Source organism: Loxodonta africana, chromosome 20, assembly GCF_030014295.1.
Source record: "Loxodonta africana isolate mLoxAfr1 chromosome 20, mLoxAfr1.hap2, whole genome shotgun sequence".
NCBI lineage: Eukaryota > Metazoa > Chordata > Mammalia > Proboscidea > Elephantidae > Loxodonta > Loxodonta africana.
This window is the reverse complement of record NC_087361.1, coordinates 56,181,677-56,195,486: the sequence shown is the minus strand read 5'-3', so window position 1 is coordinate 56,195,486 and position 13,810 is coordinate 56,181,677. Positions and strand designations below refer to the sequence as shown.

Here is a 13,810-nt window from a genome sequence, read left to right as displayed (position 1 = left end):
CTCAGGCAGCACTAGGACCCAGAAGCTTGGCAGCTGCTCTGGGGAAGAGGCACAGCTCACCTGCAGCAAAGGGAGAAATTCCTGGAGGAAAGAGTGCTTCCTTTTCTTCCCACTGTGTTTGTTGTTTTTTTTTTTTAATTAAAAGTGTCAAACATATGAACAAAAGTAGAAAGAATGGTATAAAAATTCTGCCTCCCCCTCTTACTGTTATCCTCCAGCTTCAAAAAATATCAAATCATGACCAGCCTTGCTTCATTATTGTATCAACCATTTCCTGTCCTCACTGCATTATTTGAAGCAAATTTCAGTGCCTATTGTTTTTTTTTTAATTTTATGTGGTAAAATATACAAAACATAAATTTGCCATCTTAAACATTTTAAATGTACGTACAGTTCAGTGACATTAACTGCATTCGGTGTTGTGCAGCCCTCACACTGCTAGGTTTTTTGTCCGTCTTTTTTTTTCAGCCTACAATTTTACACCTGATGTCCAGTAGGGGGAGAAAACAACAACGAAGTAAAGCAGCAGAGCAGGAACTAGAGATTACTGGGAAGCAGTCTGCATGCAGAATTCTTTCAAATGTTTATATGTTTTTCTTGCTCTTTACAGTTATATCACTTGCACCTAATTTGACTACAGAATTCTTTAGCAGCCTGTCTGCTTGGTCTGTTCAGCTTAGTTTACATAGAAACGCTAATTTTACAAACCCTTGTTGACTCAGTAAAAACCCATTGCTGTCGAGTTGATTTGGACTCATAGCGGCCCTATAGGACAGAGTAGAACTGCCCCACAGAGTTTCCAGGGAGTGGCTGGTGGATTCAAACTGCCAACCTTTTTGATGAGCAGCCGTAGCTCTTAACCCACTACACCACCAGGGCTCCAGTTATGTAGTAGTCAATTAAACTGTAAGTAAATAATAAAAACTATAGCAGGTTTTTTCTTTTTTTGGTTTTATAGCAGGTTTCAGTAGTTTTGGATATGCACAGCTGATTTTTGGTAACCATACAACTCTCTTATGGAAGTAAAAGTACTTGGGCCTGTTCGGGAGGAACTCACTAGCCATCTGCATTTGGCTTAGGTTGGGCCCAGTCAGAATGTTGTCAGGTAATCAGGGTTGGTTAGTGGAGATGAGTTAAGAGAGCAGCCTCTGGTGTATATGGTTATGGTGGGTGAAACACAGATAATCCATACCGAAAGAATATGTTTTTCATCTTCAGAATCTCACACAGATTTAATTAACTGTGTTCACCTCATCTGCTATAAAGTTAAATAAGAGATTCATATTTTTATATTTCAGCATCTAAAACTCAAAGTAGAAATATTTTGTTTTCATTTTTGTAATAGAAAAAAAAGTTAGAAGATCAAGTTGTGTTAGGAAGCGTTTCAGCGTTCCAGCGTTCTGGCTGACTTGGGCTGTTTCTCAAGTTTTTTACAGGCTGGTGGATCATGATTGACGCAGCCGTGGTGTATCCTAAGCCGGAGCAGCTCAACCACGCCTTCCACACATGTGGTGTGTTTTCCACATTGGCTTTCTTCATGTAAGTATGAAGGGAATTCTCAAGTCAAGATTATTTTTCTAAAAACATTTTCCTTACAGTTAAGTGCTGTCTTGGATAACTTTTAATTTAATTGATGGATTCTTTAGGATGGTAAATATGTCAATATATCCCCATTTTTTAAAATTGAGAATGAGTGTTGAATTTAGTCAAATATCTTTTTATCATCTATAAAGATTATCATGATTTTTCTTTTTATATGTGTTAATATGGTGAATTACCATGTGTTATTTTTATCAGTTCCAAGATAGACTTTTTAAGATTTTAATATCTCTGAATATCAGGATGCATCTTACAGTCAGTGGTATCTTACAGTTATAATTGACGACAGTTTTTCTTTCTCGTTGGTGTAAAAGATGATGGTACATCTTAAAATTGATGGCATCTTAGATTTAATGAAATGTGTTATATTTCTGGATTTTCTAATGGTGAATCATCCTCGTGGTATTGTACTACACCTAACTTTTGCTGTGGGAGTTTTTTTTTTTTTTTAACTCGCTGCTTGGCTGTCTGCTAATGTTTGGCAGCAGGGAAGGGTTGTCCTCAGTATTCACGAATGGGATTGGCCTGTGGCTTTTCTGTTTTTGTTAGGTCATTTCCAAGTTTATCGGTTACCTCGTTTTATAGCAGCTTTTGGAAGCCTTTCCTGGATGCCTTTTAACAACTTGAGAAGATACGTTAAACATTCAAATTATGTAATTGCCTTATATTGTCAGGAGTTTACAAAAAGTTTATAATGTGGAAAATAGAACTGCATAGATCCATTCAGGCTATTAAGAGAAGGCAATTCCTGCTATTAATTCATGAACACAGAGCTAGCAAATTTGAAAGAGAAGTTTAATAAAGTGGGCCTGTTGTACATAGAAATTTGTCTCTGAGTTTGAGAAATAGATCAGAGAAAATCATTTGACTTTTAGTGCAAAGGGAAACTAACTCCTGATTACAGTGAGAACCTTAAATGGTATAACTAACACTGACTTACTCGTGTGTAAATGTAAAGTAGGCAAAGAGATCAGAAAATTGGCCTTTCTTTTGTAATCTCTTGGGACAGGTAATTAACCTCTTAAAATAAGTATGTGTTTTCAGGGTGTATGTCAGGAAGATGAGGCTAACGTGACATTTCTATCCACTAGGGTATTTGTTAAGTTAAAAGATTATGTTCATTTATCCAGATAATAACTTCTGTTAGGAAACCATCTGTTTTCCTTTCCAGTGATGTGTGAATACCCGTGAGTATTTTAGCAGCACGAAAGTTCATTGGGTGATTTTGTTTCATTCTAGGATAAACGCTGTGTCAAACGCTCAGGTGAGAGGTGACAGCTATGAAAGCGGCTGCTTAGGAAGAACAGGTAAAGGCCTTGAGCTGTTAACATATGCTGGCAAAAGAGGGGTTTATTAGCAGGGAAAAAAGGCCTCTGTAGTGAGTCTTTATTCAGATCTGGTAATGATTATGTAGAGTATTTTTATTAATTTAGAAAAGGTGTTGTAGTGTTGTTTAAATCCTTTACTACTAGAAAGTTAAAGTTACTACCAGAAGTTAACTGTGTTTGTGATGGTTCACTGCCTGTATCATATAGAGGTTGTTGTCAGCTGCCGTTGAGTTGGCCTCCAGGTCATGGCGATCACTTGCACAACAGGACCAGACTGTTGTGATCCAGAGGGTTTTCATTGGCTGATTTTTCAAAAGTAGATTGCCAGGCATTTTTTCCTAGTCTGGAAGCTCTGCTGAAGCCTGTTCAGCATCCCAGCAACACACAAACCTCCACTGATGGATGGGTGGTGGTTGCACACAAGGTGCCTTAGCCGGGAATCAAACTTGAGTCTCCTGCATAGAAGGCGAGAGTTCCAATACTGAACTGCCACTGCCCCCTGTATTATATGGACAGAATGTTACTATTCAAGTTCAGTGGCTCTTACACTCTGGGTTACTCCCCAGTGCCTAATGATGGGTTTATTCTTATCCCAAATGTTGACTCACAGTATTACTTATGGCTTATGCTGATTAATAACAACAGAGTAATGGACACAACAGGAGATCAAGCCTGTGGCTACAGGGTTTTCACAGTCAATTCTAATCACTTGAGTAACCACTCACAGACTACAACAAATTTATCTAGAGGAAACCTACTGTTTGCATATCAATTATTTTTCCTCTTGAATTGTCATCAAATACCATTTTTCTTTTATTAAGAGTATAACAAATTCTATTAGAATCCAAGGGTTTGTTTTCAGTGGAATTGCAATGCCCTAAGTAAAAGGCAGGAAACCATGGTGGCATAGTGGTTAAGAGCTACAGCTGCTAACCAAAAGGTCGGCAGTTCGAATCCACCAGGCGCTCCTTGGAAACCGTATGGGGCAGTTCTACTCTGTCGTCTAGGGTCGCTGTGAGTCAGAATTGACTTGATGGCAACAGGTTTTGTTTTGTTTTTAAGTAAAAGGCATAGGGCTAGGAGTCATTTCCAACCTTGAAGGAATAGGAAGAGTGATTTGTGGTTATGATTGGAAGTAGGTAGTGGAAGACTTTTGAAGGTTGAATAAGAAATAATAACTGGTTGAAGAATGCATAGTGTATGCATGAGTGCTTTACACATATTAGCTCACTTAATCACCACAGAAGTCCTTTGAGGGAAATACTCTTACTGTCTCCATTTTCAGAAGAACTAAGACACAGAGAGCTGGAGTAACTAGTCTAAAGTCACAAACCAAATAAGAGTTGGACATAGGATTTGAACACAGACAGTCTGACTCCAGAGCCCGTGCTTTTAACCACTGTGTTATCCTTCCAGTGTAGAATCATGAGGTTTCTTTGTCTGGCTGATTAAGTATAATTTTATGTGCAATAAAATTCTCCAATTTATAAGTGGAGTGGCATCTGGGGTCTTCAAAGCTAGTAAGCGGCCATCGAAGATGCATCAATTGGTCCCAGCCTGTCTGGAGCAAAGGAGAATGAAGAACAGCAAAGACACAAGGAAAATATTAGCCCAAGAGACAGGAAGGGGCACATAAACCAGAGACTCCATCAGCCTGAGACCAGATGGTGCCTAGCTACCATCAATGACTGCCCTGACAGGGAACACAGCAGAGAGTCCCTGATGGAGCAGGAGAAAAGTGGGGTGCAGAACTCAAATTCTAGTAAAAAGATCAGACTTAATGGTCTGACTGAGACTGGAGGGACCCGGGAAGACATGGCTCCCAGACTTTCTGTTAGCCCAGAACTGAAACCATTCCCGAAGCCAACTCTTTAGACAAAGATTAGACTGAACTCTAAGACAAAAAGTGAATAACTGGTGAGGAGTGTGCTTCTTACCTCAAGTAGACACAAGAGACTAAGTGGGCAGCTCCTGTCTGGAGGCAAGATGAGAAGGCAGAGGGTGACAGGAGCTGCTTGAATGGACACAGGAAATTCGGGGTGGAAGGGAGGAGTGTGCCGTCACATTGTGGGGAGAGCAGCTAGGGTCACATAACAGTGTATAAATTTTTGTATGCATAACTGACTGGAACTGTAAACTTTCACTTAAAGCACAATAAAAAAAAAATTATGAACTTTCAGTTGTCTGAGCGTTTTGAGATTGTTAAAAAAAATTCACTAAAGTATACAATTTGAGTTTTATCAAATGTATACAGTTGTGTAACCCTGCCACAATCCTGACACGGAACATTTCCATCACTCCCAAAAGCTCCCTTGTTCCCCTTTGTAGTTCACCCCCTTCTTTTCAGCTTCCCTCTGATCTGCTTTCTGTCATTATAGCTTTGCCTTTTCTCAAGTGTCACACAAATGAAACCATCCCATCAGTATGGTAACATTTTAAGCTAAATGAAGACGCTGTCAAGAACGTAGCTTCCCTTTCTACCTGGTGCTGTCTACGTGCTGACTGAAGCTTTGTAACCTCACTTGCACTGGAATCCATGAAGAAGTAGGAAGGCTGGGGAGGTGACGAATGACAGAGGAACCTGAGTTAATGCACAATGTTTGCGTGTGCGCGTGCTCACATGCTTGTGTATAAGTGTGCCCCAGCCTCAGCAGGCATGAGGGAGTAAAGAATGAGAATGTAGCATGTATTAGCGAGTGAGCGTGCGCTGCACAGAGCACACCAGCATTTATTCGATCGTTTTTCTTTAAAGAATATTCCACAGACATTGCTGTGGATTGTATTACTACTATGTATTTCTTTATAGAAAATTTTTTTGTAAGTTACTCAGTCTTTGGCTTAAAGGTGGGACTGGGATTTGCCTTAGGTCTTTCTGGCTCCAAAGCCCCCATACTTTTTACTATTATACTCTTCTTTTACCCTCACTGAATCATCAGAAGAACCAGAAACTAGGTAGAAAAAAGATAATTGTACCCTGACAGGGAACACAACAGAGAACCTCTGAGGGAGCAGGAAAGCAGTGGGATGCAGACCCCCAAATTCTCATAAAAAGGCCAGACTTAATGGTCTGACTGAGACTAGAAGGACCCCAGAGGTAATGGTCCCCAGACCTTCTGTTAGCCCAAGACTGGAACCATTCCCAAGCCAACTCTTCAGACAGGGATTGGACTGGACTATGGTATAGAAAACGATACTGGTGAGGAGTGAGCTTCTTGGATCAAGTAGACACATGAGACTATGTTGGCAGCTCCTGTATGGACGGGAGATGAGAGCGCAGATGGGGTCAGAAGCTGACCGAATGGACACGAAGAGAGAGAGTTGAGGGAAGGAGTGTGCAGTCTCATTAGGGGGAGAGCAACTAGGAGTATATAGAAAGGTGAATATAAATTTTTGTATGAGAGACTGACTTGATTTGTAAACTTTCACTTAAGGCACAATAAAAATTAAAAACAAAAAAAGGAAAAGGGAAAAAGGTAATTGTATCTAGAATCTGGGAGAAGATACTCTTGTTTATTAACTCTGAGTTTCCTTGTAGCCAAAGCAAAAAAGGGAAAATGTTATAGTTTTTATTTTTTTTGCTAACTAAAAACGTACTCATTTGTGAAGAGAAAAAAAAAATTAGTTTTATTGTGTTTTAGGTGAAAGTTTACAGCGCAAATTACTTTTTCATTCAAAAATTTTATACAGAAATTGTTTTGTAACATTAGTTGCAATCCTTGCAGTGTGCAAACACTCTCCCCCTTTCCCTTTCTACCCTGGGTTCCCAGTGTCCATCTAGTTTTCCTGTCACTTCCTGCCTTCTTGTCGTTGCTTTTGGGCAGATGTTGCCCATTTGGTGTTGTATAAAAACCCAGAAACCCAGTGCCGTCGATTGGTGTTGTATACTTGAATTAAGAAGCACATTCCTTATATGTGTTATTGTTTGTTTTATTAGGCCTGACTAACCTTTGGCTGAAAGGTAGACTTTGGGAGTGGCTTCAGTTCTGATTAGCAAGGTGTCCAGGGTCAAGAGAAACATTTTTCCTTACTAAATTCTGTTCAAAAATTTAATGTGTGTGGCCATATGTTAAGGACATGGTGGAAAATAACTATAAGGAGTTTTGATAGCTCCTTTGACTTAATTCAGATAAAAGCTATAATCACTTTATAGTTTAGAGGATGTCTTTCTCCAAGGAACCAAACGTTACTCCATATTTCCAGAGATTTTTTAGCACTGTATTAGAATTAAGACAACCCAGAGGCCTGTTTCTCTCAAGTACCAGCTATTCTAACCATGCTGAGCTTTGATCAATGCTTCTTGCATATCTGGTACTTAAAATATGTTAATCTCTGTTGACTTAATAATAGAACATCTGCAAGTGAGGCGCATTTAACTTTCTGTTAAGGAAATTTGTTTGTATTTTATTTTCACTTCAGTGGCGCTCCGTCCCCTCCTACCTGGGCATGGGCTGGCAGCATACCCTGAGAGCAGGGTCTCTCACAAGGGTTATCCACGTTCTTAAAAATATGTTCAGTCAGCTAAAGTGTTCAGATGATTATTTTTTTTGTGATTCTAGAATTCCATACAGGAGAGTTTGGAAGAGACCCTGTGACCTCGAACTTTTCAAGGGCATGTGGTACAGGTTGGCTGCCTCAACCATAAAAGAGCCTGAATGTAGCTCCTGAAGAATGGTCGTACTTTGCTCCGTGTTGTGTAGTAGGTGATTTTAGAAGCTTAGCATAGGTTATAAAGGGACATATTTGTACTTACTCACTTGAAGTCTCATTCCTGTGTGATGATGGCTACCTGAAATAGACATTTGCTGCTTCTGACTGAGCGATTTCTTTGATAATATGTACACTAGGGTAATTTTTCAGTTCTCCACATTGATCTTAGTAATAAATAGAAATAGGGTTTAATACAGAAAGAATAACAACTCAAGGACTGGAAAGTCTTCAATAAAATAACCTGTTTCTTAGTTTCATGGAAAGATACTGAGTTATAAGAAGTAGAATCTTTTGTGATTAGTGATTGGTTTAGTCCTGACCAAAGATTTATTAAAATTTCCATGGATATGATCAAAGGAGTCTATCCCAATAGTTATAAGGTTTGTCTTGGAAGGTCCCTACTGGTTAGATATTGTTTGACCTAGTGCAGTGGTTAAGTGCACAGCTGCTAAGCGAAAGGTCAGTGGTTTAAACCCACCAGCCGCTCCTTGGGAGAACAGTGTGACAGTCTGCTTCTGTAAAAGTTTACAGCCTTGGAAACCCTATGGGTCAGTTCTACTCTACCCTATAGGAATTGACTAACGGCAGTGGGTACAGGTATAATAAATATTAGGGCTCTACGTTTTGAACAGTGAAGCCTTAACTGGTTGGAGACAGTAATTTTATTTCTTTTGGTTGGGTAGGTAATTAAAAAACAAGTACATAAAAAAAAAGTTTCCTTTTTGTTTAAATTTTATTCATGCAAATATATATTTTTAAATTAGTGCTGAAAAAACAGGGCTTAATTCATGAATTTAGTCAGATAATTACTAGCAAAGCTTTCCTGGTTTACTTGCTCAGGTATCAAGTTTCTCCAGCAGGGGTCCAGTGGAGAGGTAACATTCCCCTTTTTCCCTTTCCAGGTTCGGCCTAACCACGTCCAAATTTTTAAAAATTATCATCCATTCAACTAAATACGATATGCATAATGTATACTAGGTTAACACTGTTTTTAGTGTTATATGTTCCTAAGACATTATAGAACTGCAAAAACAAGCAAAATCACATAGTCTGTTTTCCCCACAGGTGCTCGAGTTTGGCTTTTCATTGGTTTCATGTTGATGTTTGGGTCACTTATTGCTTCCATGTGGATCCTTTTTGGTGCATATGTTACCCAAAGTAAGTATCGATTACCCCTTTATTTTCTAGGAGAGATTCCAATACATCTCTTATGTTTGGCTTAGTGTGTTAACTCCGCCTAAAGTATTTTATTTTATTAGTTTATTTAGTTAACTTGAAGAGATTATTCTGTTGGAGATACACACGTTATATAGTGAAACAACTTGCTTATTTGTTTGTTGTGTGTCTGTTTATTAAACAGCTGGGGTCACCGGGTGCAGTAGGGTAGCCCTGGTTAGAAAATCAACCCAATGGTGAAACGGCATCACTCCTCGCCATCTCTAGAATTTCTAATTTCCTTCCTTACCTTGGACAGCCAGGCTGTTGGACTAGAGGCCCATTTTGGGGGGCCTGAAGTAGTAAAAGTGAGAAACAGGTACAGGTCCACAGATCCTAATTCACAGCTCCAGAATCCAAAAAGCTGAGAAAACCAAGATTTTTCATAACCAATTTGGCACCAGAGTCTGACCTGAACTAAAAAAAAAAAAAAGAACTACACAGGGCTAATTATGGCCTTTATCCCATTTCGTGTAAGTATTCAAATATTTTATTGTAGGAATGTTGATGTATTTAATTAGGAGATGCTGGCCCAGACCCAGCTGAGGGTGCTATGTAATCTTGGATATGCTCTGTGTTACCATCCTTAAATCTGAAAAATTCTGAATTCTAAAATCCTTAATCCAAGGATTTCAGTTAAGGGCTTGTGGACCTGGATAGCCTTCTTTCCATCCAGACCTCTGCTGTCCAGTCCTAGCTTGTAATTTTTCAGACACAGGAACAAGGGCAGTTTTTTAAGGGCAGGATTAAAGGCACATGAGTACCCTTGATACACGAAGCCGATGCGGCGGGATGAGCCCTCATGACACCATCCTGAGTTTCCCAGCTGAGCCAGGAACCGTTGTTTTCATCCAGAGTGGTGTTGACAAGCAGAACCAAGTCTCAGCAGGTGTCTCTGAAAGCCTCAGAAGATGCTGTTCCCTCACCTCTCCTCTGTCACACCAGAGACAGGAGTTCATCTCAGATACCATAGTTTATTCTTCCTCTGACCCTTGCCCTCTGGAATCTCTTTGCCAGCTGTCTTTGCTTAGCTATCGTATCTCCTTGTCTTGACTCTCAGCTGAACTTTGAATCCTTCTGATGGAATTCCCTTAAGTCTTATAGATTGATCAGCGTAAGATCTTTGGAATGTCTTTGACTTTCCTGTACCTTTCACTGGGTGCAAAATAAGTCAGAGTACAAGAGGACAGCGGTTGGCTAATGCATAGCCAAATACATCTCGTGTGTGATTTTTATTAATTAAAAATGCTAATAGAGCACACAGTTATAGTATGATGCGCATCTGGGGGAAAGTGCTCTTTTTTAAACAGCTTTATTGACATATAATTTGCATATCTTGTAATTCACCCATATAAATGTACGATTCCAGGGTCTTTAGTATATTTAAAGAGTTACGCAGCCATTACCACAATCCAATTTTAAAACATCTTTATCCCCCTAGAAGGAAACCTTGTCTGTACCCATGAGCAGTCATTCTCCATCACCCCTAGCTCCCCAGCTCTAGGCAAGCACTAATCTACTTCCTGTCTGTATAGATTTGCCTATTTCATGTAAATGAAATCCTACAGGAAAGTACATTTTAAGCTCGTTGTATTGCTGACTGTGAGGAGGGTGGGCTGCTGTTACTGATTTTCTCAGAGGGTCTGTGTGGTTCCTTGAAGTGGCTTGTGAACCTTTCCAGTTTCTATCATGAAAATAGGAGTAAGTGATCATTCCTGAAGGCATGTAGGGAAGTACTAAGTTTGCAAAGGTTGTGGCCTTGTTGGTTGTATCTGAATCTTTTAAACAACTAGTACATACTGAGCAGTTTCTCCTATATGGATCTCTTCTTGCTGTTTGCACAGCTTGCTTGTTACATACTTTTTTGACGTAAAGCGAGTATGCCTTTACTTTAGAGGGCATTTCTAATACATGCTTCTTATCTTTCCTGTACTGATTTTTCTGAACTGTTAATCATCGTAACAGCAGCTGACATCACACAGCACATGGAGGCCAGCACTATACATAGTCACTTAATTCTCCTACCCTGTGGACTGGGTACTGCTGTAATGCCCATTTTATAGATGAGCAAAATAAGGCATGATGAGGTTAAGTGATTTTCCCAAGATTGTACATTTAGTCAGTGGTGGAGTTAAATTTCAGAGCTGGAGCGCTTAGCCACGCCGCTCTGTGTTTGGCCAAAAGCTAAAAGTTGAACCAGTTTCATCACCCCACCCAGTGTTTCTTTAATCAACATTGTGGTTTTATAAAAGCTAATTATCCACAAAAATTTAAATAGTTTCCTGTTTTTTCTTTTCACTTCCTGTGAAGATACTGACCAGTCCCGCCAGGATGATTCAATGAAAAGCATATGATGGATGAATTGTAATGATCCTTCTTATATCTGTCAGATTTGCAGAAATAAAACTCCTGAACTCTTGAAAGGAAATACGCTAACAGAGTGTTGAGTAGTCAAGAATCGGGTGTCTTTCTAACACTGTGTTTGCCTGTTAGCTATAGGGAAACAAAGGAAATACGCTAACAGAATGTTGAGTAATCTGGAATCCAGCCTGGCTTTCGAGCCTGTCTTTCTAACACTGGGTTTGCCTACTGGCTCGGGGGAAGCAGAAGGGAGCAGTGTGTCTGCCTTGCTGGTTTCCTCAGTGGTTCTCATGCAGTGGGAACCATAGCAGTCACTTTACATAAACAGCCTGTTGCGTTATTTGTCTTTATCCAGAGTAAGAGCAACCCTCTTTTCTTTCTTTCTTTTTTTTTAAATCTAATTTGCACTCCATATTAATAGCTTACTGGGGTTGTTATTAATAGCTGAATTTACTTCATATCCATGAAACCAGTACAGAATTTAAAAACTAATCAGACAGTTTTTGGAGCTTGGAAAAATTCATTTGAAAAGTACATTTTAGTGAATATAAGTCAGCGGACAGTACCTTTATTTTTCCTGGGATAGCTACATTTCTATTGCTTTGGGAGAATGAGTTTGGGATTTCTGTATTTTGAATTCATTATATATTTCTTACAATTAATGAATAATACCTATATTTTGTAATATACAGAGCATGTCGTTATGAATAATCCAAGTACTTTGGTACTGCCATTTGCCTTTTATAATCTAATCTGTTTTTACTTTTCTTGTGTGCAGATACGGATGTGTATCCAGGACTAGCTGTGTTTTTTCAAAATGCACTTATATTTTTTAGGTAAGCTAATTTCTCAGTCACACCTGTGACGTTTACAGATGTGTCATGTTTACTGTAGGAGCAGGATATACACAGAACCTTAGAAAACCCCTTGGATTGTTTAAAAGACCTTCTTTTCAAAGGTGCAGAGAAGCGTCTATGTCGTCGTTGTTAGGTGCCGTTGAGTTGGCTGTCTCATAGCAAGCAACCTTGTGCACAGCAGAACGAAACACTGCCCGGCCCTGCACCACTCTCACAGTCGTTGCTGTGTTTGAGCCATTGTTGCAGCCACTGTGTCAACCCAACTTGTTGAGGGTCATCTTTTTCTGCTGACCCTCTACTTTACCAAGTATGATATCCTTCTCCAGGGACTGGTCCCTCCTGATTACATGTCCAGAGTATTTGAGACATAGTCTCCCCATCCTGGGTTCTAAGGAGCATTCTGATTGTACTTCTTCCAAGACAGATTTATTCGTTCTTTTATTAGTCCGTGGAATTTTTTTTATGTTCAGTATTCTTCTCCAGCACCACAATTCAAAGGCATCAGTTCTTCTTCATCTTCCTTATTCATTGTCCAGCTTTCACATACATAGGGTGGGATTAAAAATACATGGCTTGGGTCAGGTGCACCTTAGTCTTCAAGGTGACACCTTTACTTTTCAACACTTTAAAGAGGTCCTTTGCAGCAGATTTGCCTAATGCCATGTGTCTTTTGATTTCTTGACTGCTGCTTCCATGGGTATTGATTGTGGATCCAAGTAAAATGAAATCCTTGACAACTTCAATCTTTTCTCTGTTTATCATGATGTTACTTACTGGTCCAGTTGTGAGGATTTTTGTTTTCTTTATGTTGAGGTGTAATCCATACTGAAAGCTGTGGTCTTTGATCTTCATCAGTAAGTGCTCCAGGTCTTCTTTACTTTCAGCAAGCAAGGTTGTGTCATCTGCATATTGCAGGTTGTTAATAAGTCTTCCACCAATCATGATGCCGTGTTCTTCTTCATACAGTCCAGCTTCTTGGATTATGTGCTAAGCATATAGATTAAGTATGGTGAAGGATACAACCCTGACACACCTTTCCTGATTTTAAACCTTGTTCTGTTCCAAAGACTGCCTCTTGGTCTATGTACAGGTTACACATAAGCACAATTAAGTGTTCAGGAAGCCCCATTCTTTGCAGTGTTGTCCATAATTTGTTATGATCCACACAGTCTAATATCTTAGCATAGTCAATAAAACATAGGTAAATATCTTTCTGGTATTCTCTGCCTTCAGCCACGATCTGTCTGACATCAGCAATGATATCCCTGGTTCCATGTCCTCTTCTGAATCCCCGCTTGAATTTCTGGCAGTTCCCTGTTGATGTACTGCTGCAGCCACTTTTGAATGATCTTCAATAAAATTTTACTTTCATGTGATATTGTTTGATAATTTCCACATTCTGTTGGATCACCTTTCTTTGGAATGGGCACAAATAAGAATCTCTTCCAGTCGGTTGGCCAGATACCTGTCTTCCAAATTTCTTGGCATAGACGAGTGACTGCCTTTAGCGCTCCCTCCATTTGTTGAAACATCTCAGTTGGTATTCTGTCAATTCCTGGAGCCTTGTTTTTTGCCAATGCCTTCAGTGCAGCTTGGACCTCTTCCTTCGGTACCATTGATTCATGTGTTACCTCCTGAAATGACTGAACGTCGATCAGTTCTTTCTGGTACGTTGATTGGATGTAGTCCATCTTTTTTTGATGCTTCCTGCATTGTTCAGTATTTTGCCCTTAGAATTCTTCA

The 13,810-nt window shown here is 39.6% G+C and overlaps 1 protein-coding gene across 2 annotated transcripts in view; it reads left to right on the top strand.

Annotated features, from left to right (window-relative positions):
* Window positions 1-13,810, top strand: part of TMEM50B (transmembrane protein 50B) — a 66,460-nt gene that overhangs the window by 20,187 nt on the left and 32,463 nt on the right. For both annotated transcript variants that reach the window (XM_064273207.1, XM_064273208.1), the window contains 4 exons: window positions 1,427-1,539; window positions 2,839-2,906; window positions 8,700-8,792; window positions 11,989-12,046. In XM_064273207.1, coding sequence (XP_064129277.1) covers window positions 1,427-1,539; window positions 2,839-2,906; window positions 8,700-8,792; window positions 11,989-12,046 — 332 coding nt within the window. The remainder of the gene's footprint in view (window positions 1-1,426; window positions 1,540-2,838; window positions 2,907-8,699; window positions 8,793-11,988; window positions 12,047-13,810) is intronic.